The sequence below is a fragment of the Vanellus vanellus genome (assembly GCF_965231255.1).
Source record: "Vanellus vanellus genome assembly, chromosome: 3".
In the NCBI taxonomy this organism is placed as follows: Eukaryota; Metazoa; Chordata; class Aves; order Charadriiformes; family Charadriidae; genus Vanellus; species Vanellus vanellus.
The window spans coordinates 88,189,929-88,206,723 of NC_138907.1; the positions used below are offsets into that span (position 1 = coordinate 88,189,929).

Below are 16,795 nucleotides of genomic sequence, written 5' to 3' on the forward strand. Positions count from 1 at the left end.
GTCATGCACTCCAAATTAAAAGATTATTTCTATATCCTTAAGTTTTATTTTGGGAAAGGGTAAATAATGTAGTTTATGTAAGCCCCAACACGAATTAGCCATGTCCTCAAATTCCCTTAAGAACTTCAGATAAGCAGAAACAGACATGATTGGTTTTTGTTTGCCAGTTTGGTTAGTGCCTTTTAATAAGATAGCTAGAAACGTATAAAAAGTATAATCTCGGCTAATTTGAAGTTTGTCTTTTATTTTTAAAGGTGTAGGTTTTTGTATTCGAGTAAAGGTTTTTTTGGTACTTGAATTTGATGAAATCCTTTTCATGTGTTTTTGTAAATGTCAACTGTATTCTTATTACAGATTTCTCACTGGCCTGTCAGTTTTGGAACTGTGCACTAACCTTACAAGGGATCTACAGAAGGCTTAGCTTGTGTAGAAATTAAAAAAAAAAAAAAAAAAGTAAACTTTTTAACATTTGTTTAAATATTAATTTCCAACTCATTTCTCTGCTGAAGCAAAGATTAACAATGAACTTCTAAAAGAATTGCGGCTTTTTTTTTTCCCTTATTTTGTATAGACAGCTGGTAAAGGATCATGAGCCTCAGTTGTAAATTTCAAAATGATAATAGGTGAATGCAAGCTACAACTTCACGTTCCAAGCATGGGCTTTCTGTACTGAAAAATAGTGTTTCAGTGGGTGATTTCTTACTCAGAATCAAATAGTCTTAAAGTATTTTACCACTTGAGAGTACTCTTATGAAGTATGTTTTTCAGTGAAATTGTATCTACAAATTGAATAGTGAAAGCTGTATTTCTAGATGCAGCTATAAGCACAAATATGCTAATGACTATGTGGATAAGGAAAAAAGCTAGGATTTTTTTATAGCAAAATGATCTATTACTGTGTGCAAACAGCTACAGGTTTAAATGAACTGTCATGTTATATTATTATTGTTTAAAATACTTGGCCATCGGGCTTTTAATCCATTTTAAGTGCATTGCTTTGAGTTGCACAGCCCATAGGAAGATACAAATGTTAATTCTCAACTCTTTGTCCTTTTGCTGTTTACTGAGGGCAGAGTTTGATACTTGATGTGAAAAATTTAGTCAGTGGGTCATTGAGTTAAGTTGGACTATACAAAGGAAATGATACCAAAATAACAGACTAAGCCAAAATGTTGCTTTTAAAACTGACTGTGATTATGGAGTTCTGTATTTGCTATGTTTTATGACCTTGAGATTACTTATACATAAAAATTTTTCAAATGCTACTAAAAGCACCAACAATATCAGGATAGAATCTTCATCTCTACAGTAAAACATAAATTGAAATTAATAAAGAGGCGTTTTGGTAATTCTCCTAGTTTTTGCTATTACTTGACAGTTGTAGTTCTCACTTGTTATTTGCTTTTCCTTAGGCAAGTCATAATTTAACATGAAAGTGTGTCATCAATTCTTGTAACTGTCGACTAGCTGGTTTCACTAGTTTTAGATGGTTTTTCTCTGGTAAATACCATCTTGATGGATATATTCACCTCCATATGGAATTCACAGTCTTTGAAAATGTAAAACAGAATATTCAAGATCCACATTAATTCAGACAGTTGTTTTACAGTAGTGTAGCTGTGTTACTGGGTTATGCCCTAGTTAGGGAGTCTGCCTAACAGGAATTTTGAATGACGCCCTGAAATATTTTTCAGTACATATTTTCAATCTAAAGTGCTACTTGCGCGTTAAAGTGGCAAATGTGTTTTTTAATTTCTCCACAAATGACTGTGGAGTCCTATATGAGAACTGATTTTTCTTCATCTTTTAGTGTACGGAATCACTGTGGTTTCTCAGTATTTCTTTTTGGACAAAGGCTTTTTCCTTGAATGATGCTGTAAGGGTTTTCCTCCCTGAAACTTGTTTGAGCCTTGAGTGTTTTTTGTAAAAAATGCTAATTTGTTGAAGGTTTCTATGTTGACATTTCCCAAGCTCTAATGTTAAACCATAAGTAAGCAGTTTACTAGCAAATGATTGCAGTAGTAGTGTATAATCTGCTTTGATGTGCAGTTTTCTAAATGAAACATTTCTCTATGGAAAAAAGATTTATTTTCCTTTTGTTTTCACAGCTCTTGGAAGGAAGCTTTGCTAGAGAAGTTAGCCACGAAGTGGATGGACTGATATTTCAGCCTACAGGAGTAAGTAGCATAAAAAGGGATTCTTCTCCCTTCACTCTCAAATGAAATTCTCGCCCTCCCTCCCCACTCATCCTCCCATCTACTACCTAATCTTTGTTTTGGTCAGGTTTACTTTGCAACGTCGGTTCTGATTTTTCCAGTTCCTCAGACTACTTAAATTCAACTGATTGCCATCTAATTTGTAGTATGTGTGACTTTGGATTAATCTATGGAGATCATTTTCAAGAATCAGCTCATGGTTTTTTTTGCATGTGTGCTATGACGTGCTGCTAAATAAGGAGGGATTTTTTCTGACTGCATGAATTCTGTGAATCTTTCAGCCATTGATTCAAGCTCTGGGATTATTTTTCTTTCTCAAGGATGTTCACACATTAACATTTGAGTAAAATTTGTGGCTTACGTTGTTTTAGTGCAATTGAAGCATGAGATATTCTTGAGCCGTGTCTGCCAGTATTAAGGTATATGACTGGGGTGGGGAGAAGTCACCAGAAGAACCGCATACCAGCAGAAAAAATAATATAAGTGGTTCTCAAGCAGGAAGGGTGGCTTTAAAGGAAGTTAGTGGCATGGCCTCATCCATCCTACTACTGTTGATTCTGATGCAATGGATACACTACAGTGTGTATTGTATGTTTGCATAGATAGTGGCTCTGACATCATCCATGTTGACTTTTTTCTTAAGTTGTAAAACAAGGAATTGGTTTTGATGATTTCAAATTTGACAGATATTTCTACCCTTTCAGTTACTTACAGAAAACATTTGTATTTAGTTTCCCAGATAAAACATTTTTTTTCTAGTCTACTTCCTATATTGTAGATTTTAGCAGGGGTGATGACACTCCTATCAGGAAATAAGATTAACCTCTCTTCTCTATTGCAAGTTCTACATCAGCTAACCACAAAATAACTGAGCAATTAGACCATATACTTTTATTTATTTTTTTTAAAATATATAGCTATTTAAAATTCAAAGCAGAACTACTAGGGTAAAGAAAATTCATAAGAAGTGATGATGACGTCTTAGAATACTGTTAAAATCTAAAGCAACTCTAAAGGTTTCTCAGAACTACTTTCCTGAATATTAGAGGTTAAGCTATGTGGAGTTGCTACAGCTAAATTTGAAATTACCTTTTCTACTTTAAATGAAATTACTGAAGAATGTGTCTCTGCTGTTGTTACAGGAAATTAATATCTGATATGTTTTGTGTTTCTATAAGTTGTGATTTCTGATTTAGCATACTGAGAAATTTATAACCCAGCAAAAAAACTCATTTTCTTGCATAAATGCTTGTAGAGGTTTTACATCTTTAAAATATGGGATATATTTGTTTAGTCTAATTTAATGTTCAAATTTCAGTATTATTTCAGGATTTATGGAATATAAGTTTGTTGCATCTGTTATTAAATTGATTTTCCTAGATTAAGCAATGTGCAGTTTTCTCGATAGCTTTTGTAGTTGAGAAAATATAAATAATATACTTAGAGCAAAAGAAATCATTGTAGACTTATTAATTGGGAAATAAGTATTAAAGCTGATTAATGGAAAAGGGTGAAGCTGATATAGATAGCTGATGCTGCTTTTTTATTTTATGTGGTACAGGAGGCATAAACTAATCGGCAGCAATCCAAGGGCAACAGAGTATAACAATGCATAAATGATACCTTGAGAATACTGACTGAAATAGTTTTTCTTTTTGTATTATAGTTGCAGTTATATGGGTGATGTATTGCATCTTTTTCACAGAGAAAGATACCTATTGTTCATCCGGGTAGGGGCCTGAATTTTGGTCGTTGTGAGAGTTAAAGATTTTTATAAAACCAGTTTGTTTCATGTAAAGAGACAATGGCATCTCCAGAAGAAAACAATTCTTAACAGCCATTTTTATTGACATATTTGATCTTGCAGAAAAGAGACAGACAGAAATGATGCTAAGTTTTAGAAGATCAGGGGAATTTAAGAACATCTTTTGGGAGCTCCTGAAGTCTCTTGTGCGTTTTGAGGAGAAGAAAACAAAAGTAGACAGGAATTGGAGCAAAATCACAAAGAAGGACAAGGTGGCAGCAGAGGAGGATGAATGGAATGTGACCATTTACAGACAATAAATTTTTTGGGGAAAAATACCCACACTTTCCATACTTTTAATAGTTAAAGCAGAATGCAGAAGTTAACATTCTTTATATTAAATAATTAGTTGAGACTATTAGTTCGTCTGTTTGAAAGTCTTTTCTGTGGTTTGGTTTTTTTTTTTTTTTTCCATTTATTCAGAGATGTTCCTCTTGATATTTGGTCTTAGAAACAGGCATCTAGACCTGAGTATATTCATATATTCCCCACTAGCTATAGGCAACACTGGTACTGAGAGTTGACACAGATGGAGAAAGACTATTTTGTTGTTTTGAAGTTTGGTTTCTTTCTGACTTACAATAAAAATCAAAATGCCCAGAATGATTTGTGAATAGGAATTATGCTTTTATCCTCTGAGAGGTCTGGGCTTTCTCACTTTTCTCTTGGGTTTGAAGAGATTTGGCATCAAGTGCCTGTGAACTAGTTCAGTTTTGAGAAATTGGCATGCTTTAATGAAAAGGGATTTGTGAAAAAGTTTTCCTACCGAATCTAGGGGTTTGGTTAGATATAATAGGGTTCATTTTCTTCTGGTAGTCTTGCTATTCATAGAATCATAGAATGGTTTAAGTTGGAAGGGACCTTAAAAGATCATCTAGTTCCAGCCCCCCTGCTGTGGTCAGGGACAGCTTCCATAGACCAGGTTGCTCAAAACCCCATCCAACCTGACCTATTCATAATATGAGCTTTGGTAGGAATGTTCTTGGTTCTTGTACTGAAGCAGAATTTGTTTTGCACTGTGACTAGTGATGGTAGGAACAACGTTAAGCAGCAAGGAGATTGTTTTCTGCCTGTGCAGGTTAGTTTCTTTTGCAAGGTCACACTAACTGAACATTATTATTCTGAATTCACCAGTTACTTGACTGTCTTATATTGGTTATTGCCCAGGGTATACAAGTGCTTTAATTTCACAATGACAATTGAAAGGCAATGACTGAGGCCTCCCTTCTTCTTCATCCTTCCTCCCTTTCCAGAGACTGAAAGCTTTCACAGATCATGAGAAGAGCATATTTAGTGGAAGTGATGGAGGGTTCTGCCTTGTTTATAATTTAAGAATGCTTTCTAGGTGATTCGATGTGATGTGTGCTTCCTAGTGCCCCCCTGTACATCCCCTGCATTAACTTACCATTCTCTAACAACTCCATGGTGAGAGACAAATATAAGACAATGTTTTCTTACTATTGTTTCTCTTCTTCCCTTTGTACTCTTTTCCTTTCCTCTTTCCCTTTTCATGCATCCTCTATCCAGTACCCTGTTTCCCACATTCCTTTTGATTTCCCTTTTATGTCGCTTCTCCCTAATGCTTCTTTTCCCTGCATCATTTTCTATCCATTTAAGATCCTACCAATATAATTCCCATATGGCTAAGTCAGCTCCATTCCATCTGATCAGCTTTCTGATCCCTCTACATGTAACAGGTTGGCAGAGCAGGGACCGAAGCTAAGTGCTAATTAGGAGGAGTGAAACAGGCCAGGAGGAAACTTCATGGACAGGTATGTCGCCCTGTGATCATGCCCCAGACAATGAGCGAATTAGTTTGCAGGTAAAAGCCAGACACCTTGTTCACAGATTCTGAATGCTTATGTAAAGATTGGAAGCCCTCAATCCTTTTTTCTAAAAGGTTACTTCAAATTGACGAACAACTTCTTACTTTTGTTTTAGAACACTTGCAATTTGCCAACCTGTGTGTTTTTAATGGAAATCTCAAAAAGAGCCTCTTATCTTCTGATGGCAGAATCGACTCTATGACCTATGGCCACTCATCAGTGAAATTACTTTTGTTATCTGCCTTGTAAATCATACCTTTGCTAGATATCTCAGACTGCCTAATTTTTATACTAGCAATCTCCTAATAACTGACTTTCTTGCTGGCTAGAACTATTATTTTCCCTTGCTTGGGGAAAGGGTGTAGGAATTACTTTCTTACTTTAGACACCTAAAAGAAGGCTCGCTGGCCATCAGTTAGGAACGCCTAAGGGTCGTTTTTGAGCATGTGTGGAAAGCTTGTATCAGAATTTATTCTCTTCTATTCCGTCTTTTTGCCTCCTGAGTTCTATGATGTTTTTGTGTTGGCTCAGGCTGATTTCTGGTTGGAACTTCTCCGTGCTCTTATTTTGGATGAGGAATAAAGTCCAGTTGTGCGGGTTTAGGATTTTTCCGGGAAAGGAAGAAGGGCAGCTGCTGAGCTCTGTTCTTCTAAGATAAATGTTACTTTAAAGAATGGTTGAATTATTTAACACATAACTCTCCAGACTGAATACTAACAAAAAGCTTAGCCTTTAAAATGAAAGGAGAATAATGAACAGGTTTTTATTATTGACTAACATTTTATGAGTTTTTAATATATCTTCCTTCCTCTCCCTTGGCAGTCTTGGTGGTGATCTGAAATGCTTGGTTGCCTGTTAATTATTTGTGCTATTCCCATTGTATAATAGGCTGTGTTATTTTCTGTCATTGTAAAAGTTCATCCAAAATCACTGAAGTTAACACTGAATGAAATATCTCCAAAAAATACCACTAAATAAAATATCTCCAAAAGGCCATGTTTTGTTTCATTAAGCAGTGCCAGTTTCTCTGAAATAATCCTATATAATTGGTAAGCCTTTTCTTCCACATTGTATGTTTTATTGAATCCTCTGTGAATTTTTAAACGCAGGCCACGTCAGTTGCTGGCATATTGCTGAAACCCAGACATCATGTTTACCAGTGATGAGGCATCAGTTATTGTTAAATATTTCTGTTCCAATAGCAAGTAATGCCTTCAGATAGGCTCAGATATAGTCTCAATACCAAAGCTGATATATCAAATCTTGGTAAGAATCATATGGTAACATAAATTTTTTGCTTCTAACAAATATACAAGTTTTTGGATTTAGCTTTCTAATTTTGTAGTGATTTGTATAAGATTTGGAGGAAATGGAATAGACTAGAATATTTCAGTTAGAAGGGATGTACAATGATCATCTAGTCCAACTGCTTGAACAATTTGGGGCTGACCAAAAGTTAAACCACGTTATTAAGGGCATTGTCCAAATGCCTCTTAAACACTGACAGGCTTGGGGCATCAACCACCTCTCTAGGAGGTGGTTCCAGTGTTTGACCACCCTCTTGGTAAAGAAATGCCTCCTAACGTCCAGTCTAAACCTCCCCGGCGCAGTTTTGAACCATTCCCACACATCCACTGGATTCCAGGGAGAAGAGCTCAGCACACCTTGATTCCTTAACGTAGATGCTAAGATTGCTTGATTTTTTTCCTCTGGAGTTTGCAGCAGAAGGGAAGAGAATCTCATCAGTCTTTGTGTTGACCCACACTAATAAACCCTTTTGTGTGTCTTTAGAATATCTCATTGCTACATGTGATTTCCTCTGAAAGAGAAACGTTCATGACTGGATCTGTTGACTAGTCAGGGGATGCTGTTCCCATGTCAGCATGCACTTTTTGTGCTGTTGTAGGTTTTCCTTTAACAGAGAACTTGCTGTCAATCTCCTGAAATGCCACGGAGCTTTACAACTCTTTTCTGCCTATGAATAGTTGTTATATTCAATTTCCATGGCAATGTTCCTTGCAGTTCATCTCTTAAATAGCTAGTCTTCTCAAATATACCATTCTATCATATGTTTTATGAACATACTCAAATTTATTAGCAATGCACAGTATTTCTTTGAGAGTTTTTCTGTGACTATACAAGTAAAATTTCTATTCCAATTCAAGTTTGTCTTTGTGGTCTTGAGGTGATGTGTTTTCTACCTTTTCTGGAAAATCAGAAAACTAGAAAATTAAGAAAAAAATAACAACAGGAATGCTAACTTAAGCACCAACAACTAAGGTCTAATTAAATTAATGAAAGCTTATTTAATTAAATTGTTAGACTCCTAGATAAAAGTGCCATGATTTTTGAACAAAGTAGATTTTTATGATTTCCACTTACTTTCTAAGAACTTAAGATAATGCACAACTCAGGAAATTTGAACATTTCTTACAGGTACAAACTCCTAGTGTTCACATTTGACAAAAAATGGCCAAGTGAAGTGGGGAGATACGAGTCATTATTAGCTCTGAATATAATAAACTAATGGTGTAGCAAGTTTTCCTTGTTTTAACTTTCTGCTGCTGGCCTCTAGTACATTTAGAGGTGCAAACATATGCTATTTGCCAAAATTGTTCAACCTCACTTCTTTTTTTATGTCAGCCTGAATAGGTGTCAGTGCCTTGAGTCTAATTACCTAAGGGAAGTATTAGTTCTAATTGGTGTGTTATCTCATTTGTTTGCTTATGACCTATACCATCTTATGTTCTCTGATTTCTGAGGCAATGAATTGCATTTATGGGAGCTGTCTAAATAAGTTCTTGAACTTGTGTTGTGCAGTTTAATCATCCTGCCTGTCAATGGCATTAGGCAGCAAAGATCTTTATTACATTTTACATTATGTGTACTAGTCATCCTCAGGATTGTCAGTTGACATTAATACGGTGGTGTCTGTGCATGTGTTGCTTAGGAGAAGAAAAAAATGCTTTTTCTGGCTGATGCTGTTGTAAATGTTGGGAAAACAAAGATGTATTTTGTATTAGGATAGGCGGAATCATCAGTCATAAAGGCTTTCAAATACGTTTTTTGCCTAGCTGCTTTGTTTCAAAGCAAGATGCCAAGCGGCTTGTTGAGTGTGCTTGCTACTGTGCTTTCAGCTTTGCCCATACTTTCTAGCTAAAAGAAAGAAAGAAATATTAGGAAATATACTGTAAATCATAGAATCATAGAATGGTTTAGGCTGGAAAGGACCTTGAAGATCATCAAGTTCCAACCCCCCTGCCATAGGCAGGGACACCTCCCACTAGACCACGTTGCCCAAGGCCATGTCTAGCCTGGCCTTGAACACCTCCACGGATGGGGCCTCAACAACCTCTCTGGGAAACCTGTTCCAGTGCCTTACCACCCTCAAAGTGAAAAACTTCTTCCTAATGTTCAATCTGAACCTGCCCTCTTCCAGTTTAAAGCCATTGCCCCTCGTCCTATGGCTACATGTCCTTCCCCAGCTCTCCTGTAGGCCCCCTTTAGGTACTGGAAGGCCGCAATAATATCTCCCCGGAGCCTTCTCTTCTCCAGGCTCAACGGCCCCAACTCTTTCAGCCTCTCCTCGTAGGGGAGGTGCTCCAGCCCTCGGATCATCCTTGTGGCTCTCCTCTGGACACGCTCCAGCAGGTCCATGTCCTTCTTATGCTGGGGACTCCAGAGCTGGATGCAGTACTCCAGGTGGGGTCTCACGAGAGTGGAGTAGAGGGGCAGAATCACCTCCTTTGACCTGCTGGCCACACTTCTTTTGATGAGAATATCAAAGCAATTGTTCAGCTCCTAAAACCATACCTGCTTTTAAGAGACTAAGTCTGTATTCCACAAATTTGGTTAATTAATATGTGTGGTGGATCAGCTTTGAAAAACAAATCTCTTTGTTGGCTGGATAGGGAAGTCTAGGAGGGATTCTGCTTCCAGCCAGTGAGAACTCTTTATCAAATCATCCAAGTAGTTGACTGAGCTCTTGATCTTTAACAAAGGCTACCATTAATGAAGTGGTTAGTTGTCTCCGTGGCAGTGTTCCTCCTCATCCTGAATTTTACATCAGTCTTCCCAGGATTGAGAAGTTGGTAGATCAGGAATGACTTGAAACTGGAAAGTATAGTGGAAACTATTTTATCAACACTCGCTTCTTTGGATCCCAGAATAGTTATCAACAAACAGAATGCCTCATGTATGATTCATCTGTACTCTTTCTATCAAACTAAAAAGATTTAGATAAATGTCTGGAAGAACTACCTTGTTGCAATTCTTTTTTCCCAGTACTTTCTCCTGTGTGTGCCAGAACAAGACACCCAACAGACCTCTTAAGTTTCCATGAAGATCCTTCATAAAATGTTGTTATTTTTTCTTAATCAGGAGCATAGCAGTAAAGCGAATAGTGGTTTGTATCAGGATAAGGCAGAATATTTAGCTAGATCTTCATCCTGCGGTTTTAGTGTAAGCAGTAACCCAGCATTTCAGGCAGATGAGATAGTTATCTAAGATTTGTGAAAACAGGGTTGCTTTCAGAGGAGTATCGACACTTGCATTGCAGTATTTGGATGGCCAAAACAGTTAATGTAAAAACACTTACTTTCTTTAAGGAGTAGAATGGTTTATTTTACATTACTCTGTTATTCATAGTTTGAAATGTTTACTGGGTCACTGTTCTTATAAATAGTAAATTTGAAAATGGAGGATCAATATCACAATTGGGTAACTGAATTTTTGTAATTATCAAAATATGTCTTTCAGTTGCTAGCAGGTATTATCAGATAAATCTTTGAAGGTAACTCTGTTTATTTGGTGACGACACATTTAAAGTAATCACATGCACTGTTCTGTACAGAACACAGTGTGATCTGCCAGGCTCAGAGGTGCCTGCAGAATAGTATTCTGTATTGAGGAGGTACAAGAGAACACAGTTGTGATAATTTGATCTCATCTTGTCTGCCTGTGACTTACGGTTCAGCTGTAATTGTACTCCCTGTTCCATTCATCAGCTCTTCTAGTTTCTGACGTTCCCAAAACGGTGAACCAAGTCCATTAATGTATGATTAACAGTGGAAGTCTTGAGCTTTATATGAAAGCTATAGATTGCTTTTAAGAAAATTCCATTGTCTTCCACTGACATGCACGCTGAATAATTTAGATGTGATTGTATCGTACAGGTTACACTCTTCTAAGTACAGTTAGAAGGGCAGTGCCTGATTTCGTTGCATAACTGAAGTCAGAGATAAGAAACAGATGAAAACTGCTCCTGTAATTACTGCAAATATTCCTAAAGCTAAAGCTTTTTTTTTCCCTCTTAATGCTGCTAGTTGTGTTTCTGAAATGAAATTCTCTTCTTCTCCATGTTACTTTAGAAGGTTTCCACTGAGGCAAAGGAATGTACAACTGTGACATACCTGCTGGTTTGTTCTGAAAGGGGAAAATGTGTAGAAGTCTTAGCTGGAAATCCTAGACTTCCAAAATGCAGATGTCCTATGCACTTTGAATTGTTCATTAAGGTAATAATTAGTACACTTTTCAAATGCTATCTGACAGTTTTGGCAAGTTTGAACTGACAAACAGTAGGTTGCTTTTTTCCAAACAGTGATCAGTGGAAATCCCAAGAAGATCTTGTATCTCTATATTCATCCAACCGCTGAAACAAAACATGTTCTGTGTAACACAGGGTTCTCTAGAGAGAACTATGGACTTACGAGAGGAATTAAAATGTGTGTCTTAGGGACTTGTCAGATTGTGAATTGATGTTGCCATTGATAAGGGAAAATATGGCTTGTTCTGCTGGTAATGAGGAAAATGAACAACAGAAGAATAAAACTTAATTCAAAGTAGTTCGGGAAACATTCCACTGTTTAGCAAATATAAGTTGATCCTAGGATCCAGTGCTCAGAACAGGTGAAAAAGTTTGGTAGGTGGTTAACAGAACAAGAGTTTCAATGTTGTTCTTTTTGTCTTGATGTATAAAGTTCGAATTTTTTATCTAAATCTGTTCTACAAGATGCCTGATGCATACTGTGGTGAGCAAGATGAAGAAAAAATGAAAGTTTAGTTGGAGAAAAGAATGGCAGAGGTTAGTTTTTGCTAGTTTTTAGGCAGTGTATTCCTTTGCAACAGTCTTACCATCTGCTCAAGTCAAGCAAAATAAATTCAGATTTGTTTGGCTTTTTGGGGCTGTTTTTTTTTTTTTTTTAACTAACACATCTGGCTCCAAAGCCAAATATGAACGAACAGTAGACACAAGTGTTATTGTTTTGTGTTATTTACAAAATATTTTTTAAAAAAGTATTAGTTTTATGTAACACTGATTTTTCTGCTAGATAAATAAACATGTATGTATTGGACCATATCAGGCATACTGTATTTCTGAAACCTTCAAGACTTTTTTCCCAGCACACTAACATGATTTTGGGAGAATGTTTGATTTTTTTTTTTTTTTTATTTTTTTTTTGAGAGGAGAAGCAACAAGACTCTATAAAATATAGAGTACAGTACTATTTCCATGTACTAAGACTGTAGAAAATATCTCTCCCATCTGTTGATTAGATATACAAGCAAAACTGAAGACTATATAATTTTTTAGATGAGGGATATCAGGGGTTGTTTTTTGCATTTTCAGAGGGCTTAAGTTATACAGTCATGATGATTTCATCCTTATTAGAGGATTTGGCTTAAACTGTACATTTAATTAAAAATATTTGAACCAGAAAAGAACATGAGTGTACTTTTCTTAATTTGCATATGAACTAGAACAACCAGGTAGACTAATTTTGTGAATATTTTTCACGTTTTAATAGACTTCTGCAGGATAAGCTCCGTTTTCTATGCTCGTTGCACATGTTTATGCAAGACCTGGTATTTTACTTGCAAAAATTTTATGGGAAACGTGTTTTTTTACACGTTTGCACTGCTGACCCTTTTCAGTTTCTGGATTGAATAGGCATATAGCACCATATCCAGTAACAGTCAGATAAATGAAACTTAGCATTGATGGTCAGATCAGAAAATAGACTCTCAAGCATCCTCATAGAAGAAATTTGGATAGTAGTTTTTGTCAGAATCATGAGCTGCATACAGATAGTTCACAAACAGGACCTAATTTGTCAAATAAATTGCTCATTGAAAATCATTCCCGTGGCTCTGATTGCTATGCACTAAGCTGGTCCGTCTCTGTGGAGAGCAGCTACAATGCTAGTAAGAGTCCTCAGCTGCTTTTGAGAATTTTAGTTCCTGGATTGGTTGATAAAAAATTTAAAATTCTGTACAAAGGCAGGCAACAGGGATTGCTTAGCAGCAATTATGAACTGTCCCTTTTTATTCTATAGTTCCTTCTGTGTGTTTTTGTGCGAGACACTGTGACAGATCTGACAGTTGTTGCACCAAGTCAGGTAGTGTAATGAGAACCAGATGTAATATAATTATTCTTTATGGTGCTGTCTCTTGTGTTGTTTTTTTTGTTTGTTTGTTTGTTTGTTTTTTTCAAAAGACAGTGTTACTCAGACTTGCTTTTTCACAGTTAAACAGTTTGCCCTTATACTTATGTTCAGCTTTGGCCTTGATACAGCATGCTTCTGAACTAGTAACGTTTTTAACAAATCTTTACAGTTGCTAGATATATGGGATGCTATGGAACAAATACCAAATGAAAACTGGAGTTAAGCTAATACCATGTCTTGGGGAGCATGTTAGAAATTAGGGTGGTTAGCTACCATACCCGGGATGATGTTACCATGGAGAGAGCTTCTGTTTCCATGACATGTGCTTGCATGTTTTGCTAGGCCTTCAAAAGGAGTAGGATTTTGTCCTCTGTCAAATTTGGTGGGTGTTACTCCATTACTTCTGAAACTCTGCAGTGTCTCACTGCAAACATATATTAATTAATTTCTTAGGAATATTAATGGTAACTGAACTGGCCAGGAAAAAAAAAGGAGGAAGAAAGTTATTAAAACTTCTAGTGTTCAGAAGGCAAGGATTTTTTTATATTTTTGTCTAGATTAGATATTCCAACTTAATTTTGACTGGATATATACTACTCTGCTTGTATACGTTTTGGTTAATTAAAAACCCCCCAGCTAGCAAAGGAAGAGAGAAGAGTTTTACTGCTTTTAGAAAAAATTGTGTTTAGCTGTATAGCTAATGGCTTTATACTGTGAGATCTGCCTTTTACTGGAGTGGAATTTTGGATTGCAGTAACATTTTAAATCAAGTCATGATGTAGCTCACTGTTTAAGAATCAGCTATTGGCCTATGGGTAAATTACAAAAGCCATTTTTTCTCAGGATGAAAGAAGTGCTTTTGAGACATGAAATAATTGGTAGCTATCCATAAAGGGGAGTTTCCTTTAGTGACTGTTATGGCAATATCATAGTAATCTACAGGCAGCTTTTGCATTTCTCCTGCACTGAAAAATTCTGATTGTGGTTACATATAGTCACAGTTCTGCAAGATTGCACATACTTAAATACAGGTGGGTATGATCCCCAGGTGCTTGAATATAAGGAGTTAGGGGACAATATGGGTTGTTGAACACCACTGTGTGTCCTCCTCTGTACAAAGGCTGCTGAGGAGGAGAGGGATGCAGTGAGTTAAAATACCATTCAGTATTCTTTTGCCACCCGTAAGACAAAATTGCTTGCCTTCTGTTGCTAATGAACAGTTGACTGTTTTTCCCTTGTATACAACTCTTCTTTTCTAATGAGTTTTTAGTGTCCTAAAGAGTCTTTTTAAAATGGTGTCTCTTCCCCCCACCCCTTGCAAGTGGGAGTCTAAAACTTTGACCCTTTGTGATGCCTTCTTGGAGCAGATTATTCTGTAATACGTCTTTTTGCAACAATTGTCAGGACTTGAGCTGGTACCCCTTTTGAAACCCATTTTTTTCAGAGGTTTTCCCAGTTCCACATTTTGAAAGCACAAACACACATACACAACTGAAGAAGAAATATTCTCAGAAGCCTAAAAACCTGGGGATTATCTATTTAATGCAACTAAAATTTTAGTCCACTTATTTTAGTGTTATGGTAAATAAGGAATGGCACTTCACCTACCATCCTCCCCCAACTTCCATCACAATCATTGTTAGAGCTTTATTTTAGCCAAGATGTCTTTGGTTTCCACTTGAACTGAATTTCTAGATCTTTCTGCCAAAACCAGTACCACTGATTCCCCATCTGCTAACTATAAGGTTCATGTTCTTTGTCCAGGCTTTAGAATGATTTCATTTCAAGAAATAGCTTATTTAAATGCTTTTGGTTTATAAAAGTCGTGTTCTCCTTCTGTTTAGGACGTAGTATACAGGAGAAAAGGTTTTTACAAGACAGCTCATAAAATGAGCATGGTACTTACTGTTCTTGGTGGCAGGAGAGGTGTAGCTCAACATGAGTCTCTAATCCTTTTTGGAGTACCTGCTGGATCGATGACAATGGACTTGTTCACTTTCTGCCATCTTTGTACCTCTCCTCTCTCACTATGCTATAAGAAAATTTTTGAAGGATTCTATTAAAGTTGTTTCACAAATAGGATGGTGCTTCACAGAAATCTAGTTTATCAGCTCAGAGTTCATACTAGCATGCTGATTATTATCTCTGCATTTTAGTAACATTTACATTGGAATGAGAAACTCACTTTATCTTGGAGGTGGGAGATTTGTAAACTACCGTCTGAACGTTGTCACAGATTCTTGTTTGAACCAATCATGATATTTTTTTCCCCTACGTCATTCTCAGTTATGATGGAGATACTAAGCTTTATGTTCTAGAGGATAACGAAAGCGCTATTGTCTTTTTATGACATTAGCAAAAAGGATGGATGGGAACCTGAGTAAGTTGAAAAACCTTTTGGAGTGATATCAGATATGAAAAAAGCTTCTTGTGAAATGGCTCAGGTTTGTCTTCTTTCTTCTCCCAGAATTTTCCCATGACTGCACATCAAACATTTCAATGTTCACTTGATGGATGCCGGCAAATTGGCCCCAAAAGGAACAGTTCTCTTTCTTAAGAAACTCAATTCTGTCTTTTAAATACATTCTGTATTTGTTTGTGGAAAAGCTATGCTTAACCGCTCTTTCTGTTCCCCCATCCTTGCTTGTAGTGATGTTAAGAGCTGCTAAACCTGTTGACATTCATTTTTGCAAATGGTAATTGTCGCTTAGCCCCTCCCCTAATTCTCTGCACCTTCAGCTACTTGTCTGCTCAGAGCATAGCTACATAAACAGTTAGCTTAACATTTGGTATAATTAAAGGAGAGGTAACATTTAAGAGAAGGGAAAGGAGAAAAAGTGACAGAGATTGGGAACTGTCGGAAACCCTTCTGCCAGTAACGGAGTGAAAGTTCCCTGCCAGCAGCAGAGGAGTTGGAAGAGGTTCTTCAAGGCAGTTGCTCAATCCCAGTATTCAAACCAGAGATCCTGTGTTGCATGTCTGACCAACATTTGTGTGGTCATGCTCTGTAGAAGGGGTAAAAAAATCTGATATGGCCAAAACTATTGTTTTGTTGTGTTTTCAGATTGGTTACAAGGCAAGATTAACAACCAATATCAGAACCACTGCCTTCTAATGGGGAAATGTTGCTCCCTGAGGAGTACAGCAACTAATCTCTACAGTAACTGCAGTTCTTTGACTCTTTAAAAATACAACCTACGCTTCTTTTCCATTTACTTGCAGTGCTCAGGAAATAGCTACCCTATTCAACTTAACCTATTGTCAACTTAAACCAGAGCCACTGACTTGCTTGTTCCTAAGTCAGAACTACAAGGATCAATTTCTCACAAAGAGTGGGCAGGATCCTTTCATTTTCTCCCTTGGCATGCTATGTTTTTTCTCGTTAGAGGAGGAATTTTCCTTTCTCGTCATCCAAGTTATTCTCCTGAAAATGCAGTTTTAAATTGTATTAGTCCTGTAGAAGACTTGAAAGAGAAAATACGTACTGATTATTTTCAATGTACA

General features: G+C 36.7%; 1 protein-coding gene across 2 annotated transcripts in view; it reads left to right on the forward strand.

Moving 5' to 3' along the window:
• Nucleotides 1–16,795, forward strand: part of RNGTT (RNA guanylyltransferase and 5'-phosphatase) — a gene marked incomplete at both ends in the record, with an annotated part of 198,604 nt that overhangs the window by 101,364 nt on the left and 80,445 nt on the right. Inside the window, one exon of one of the 2 annotated variants that reach the window (XM_082481115.1) lies at nt 2,109–2,177. The exons of the other annotated variant lie outside the window; for it this stretch is intronic. Within the exon in view, the coding sequence (XP_082337241.1) occupies nt 2,109–2,177 (69 nt within the window). The remainder of the gene's footprint in view (nt 1–2,108; nt 2,178–16,795) is intronic. 2 annotated transcript variants of the gene reach the window in all.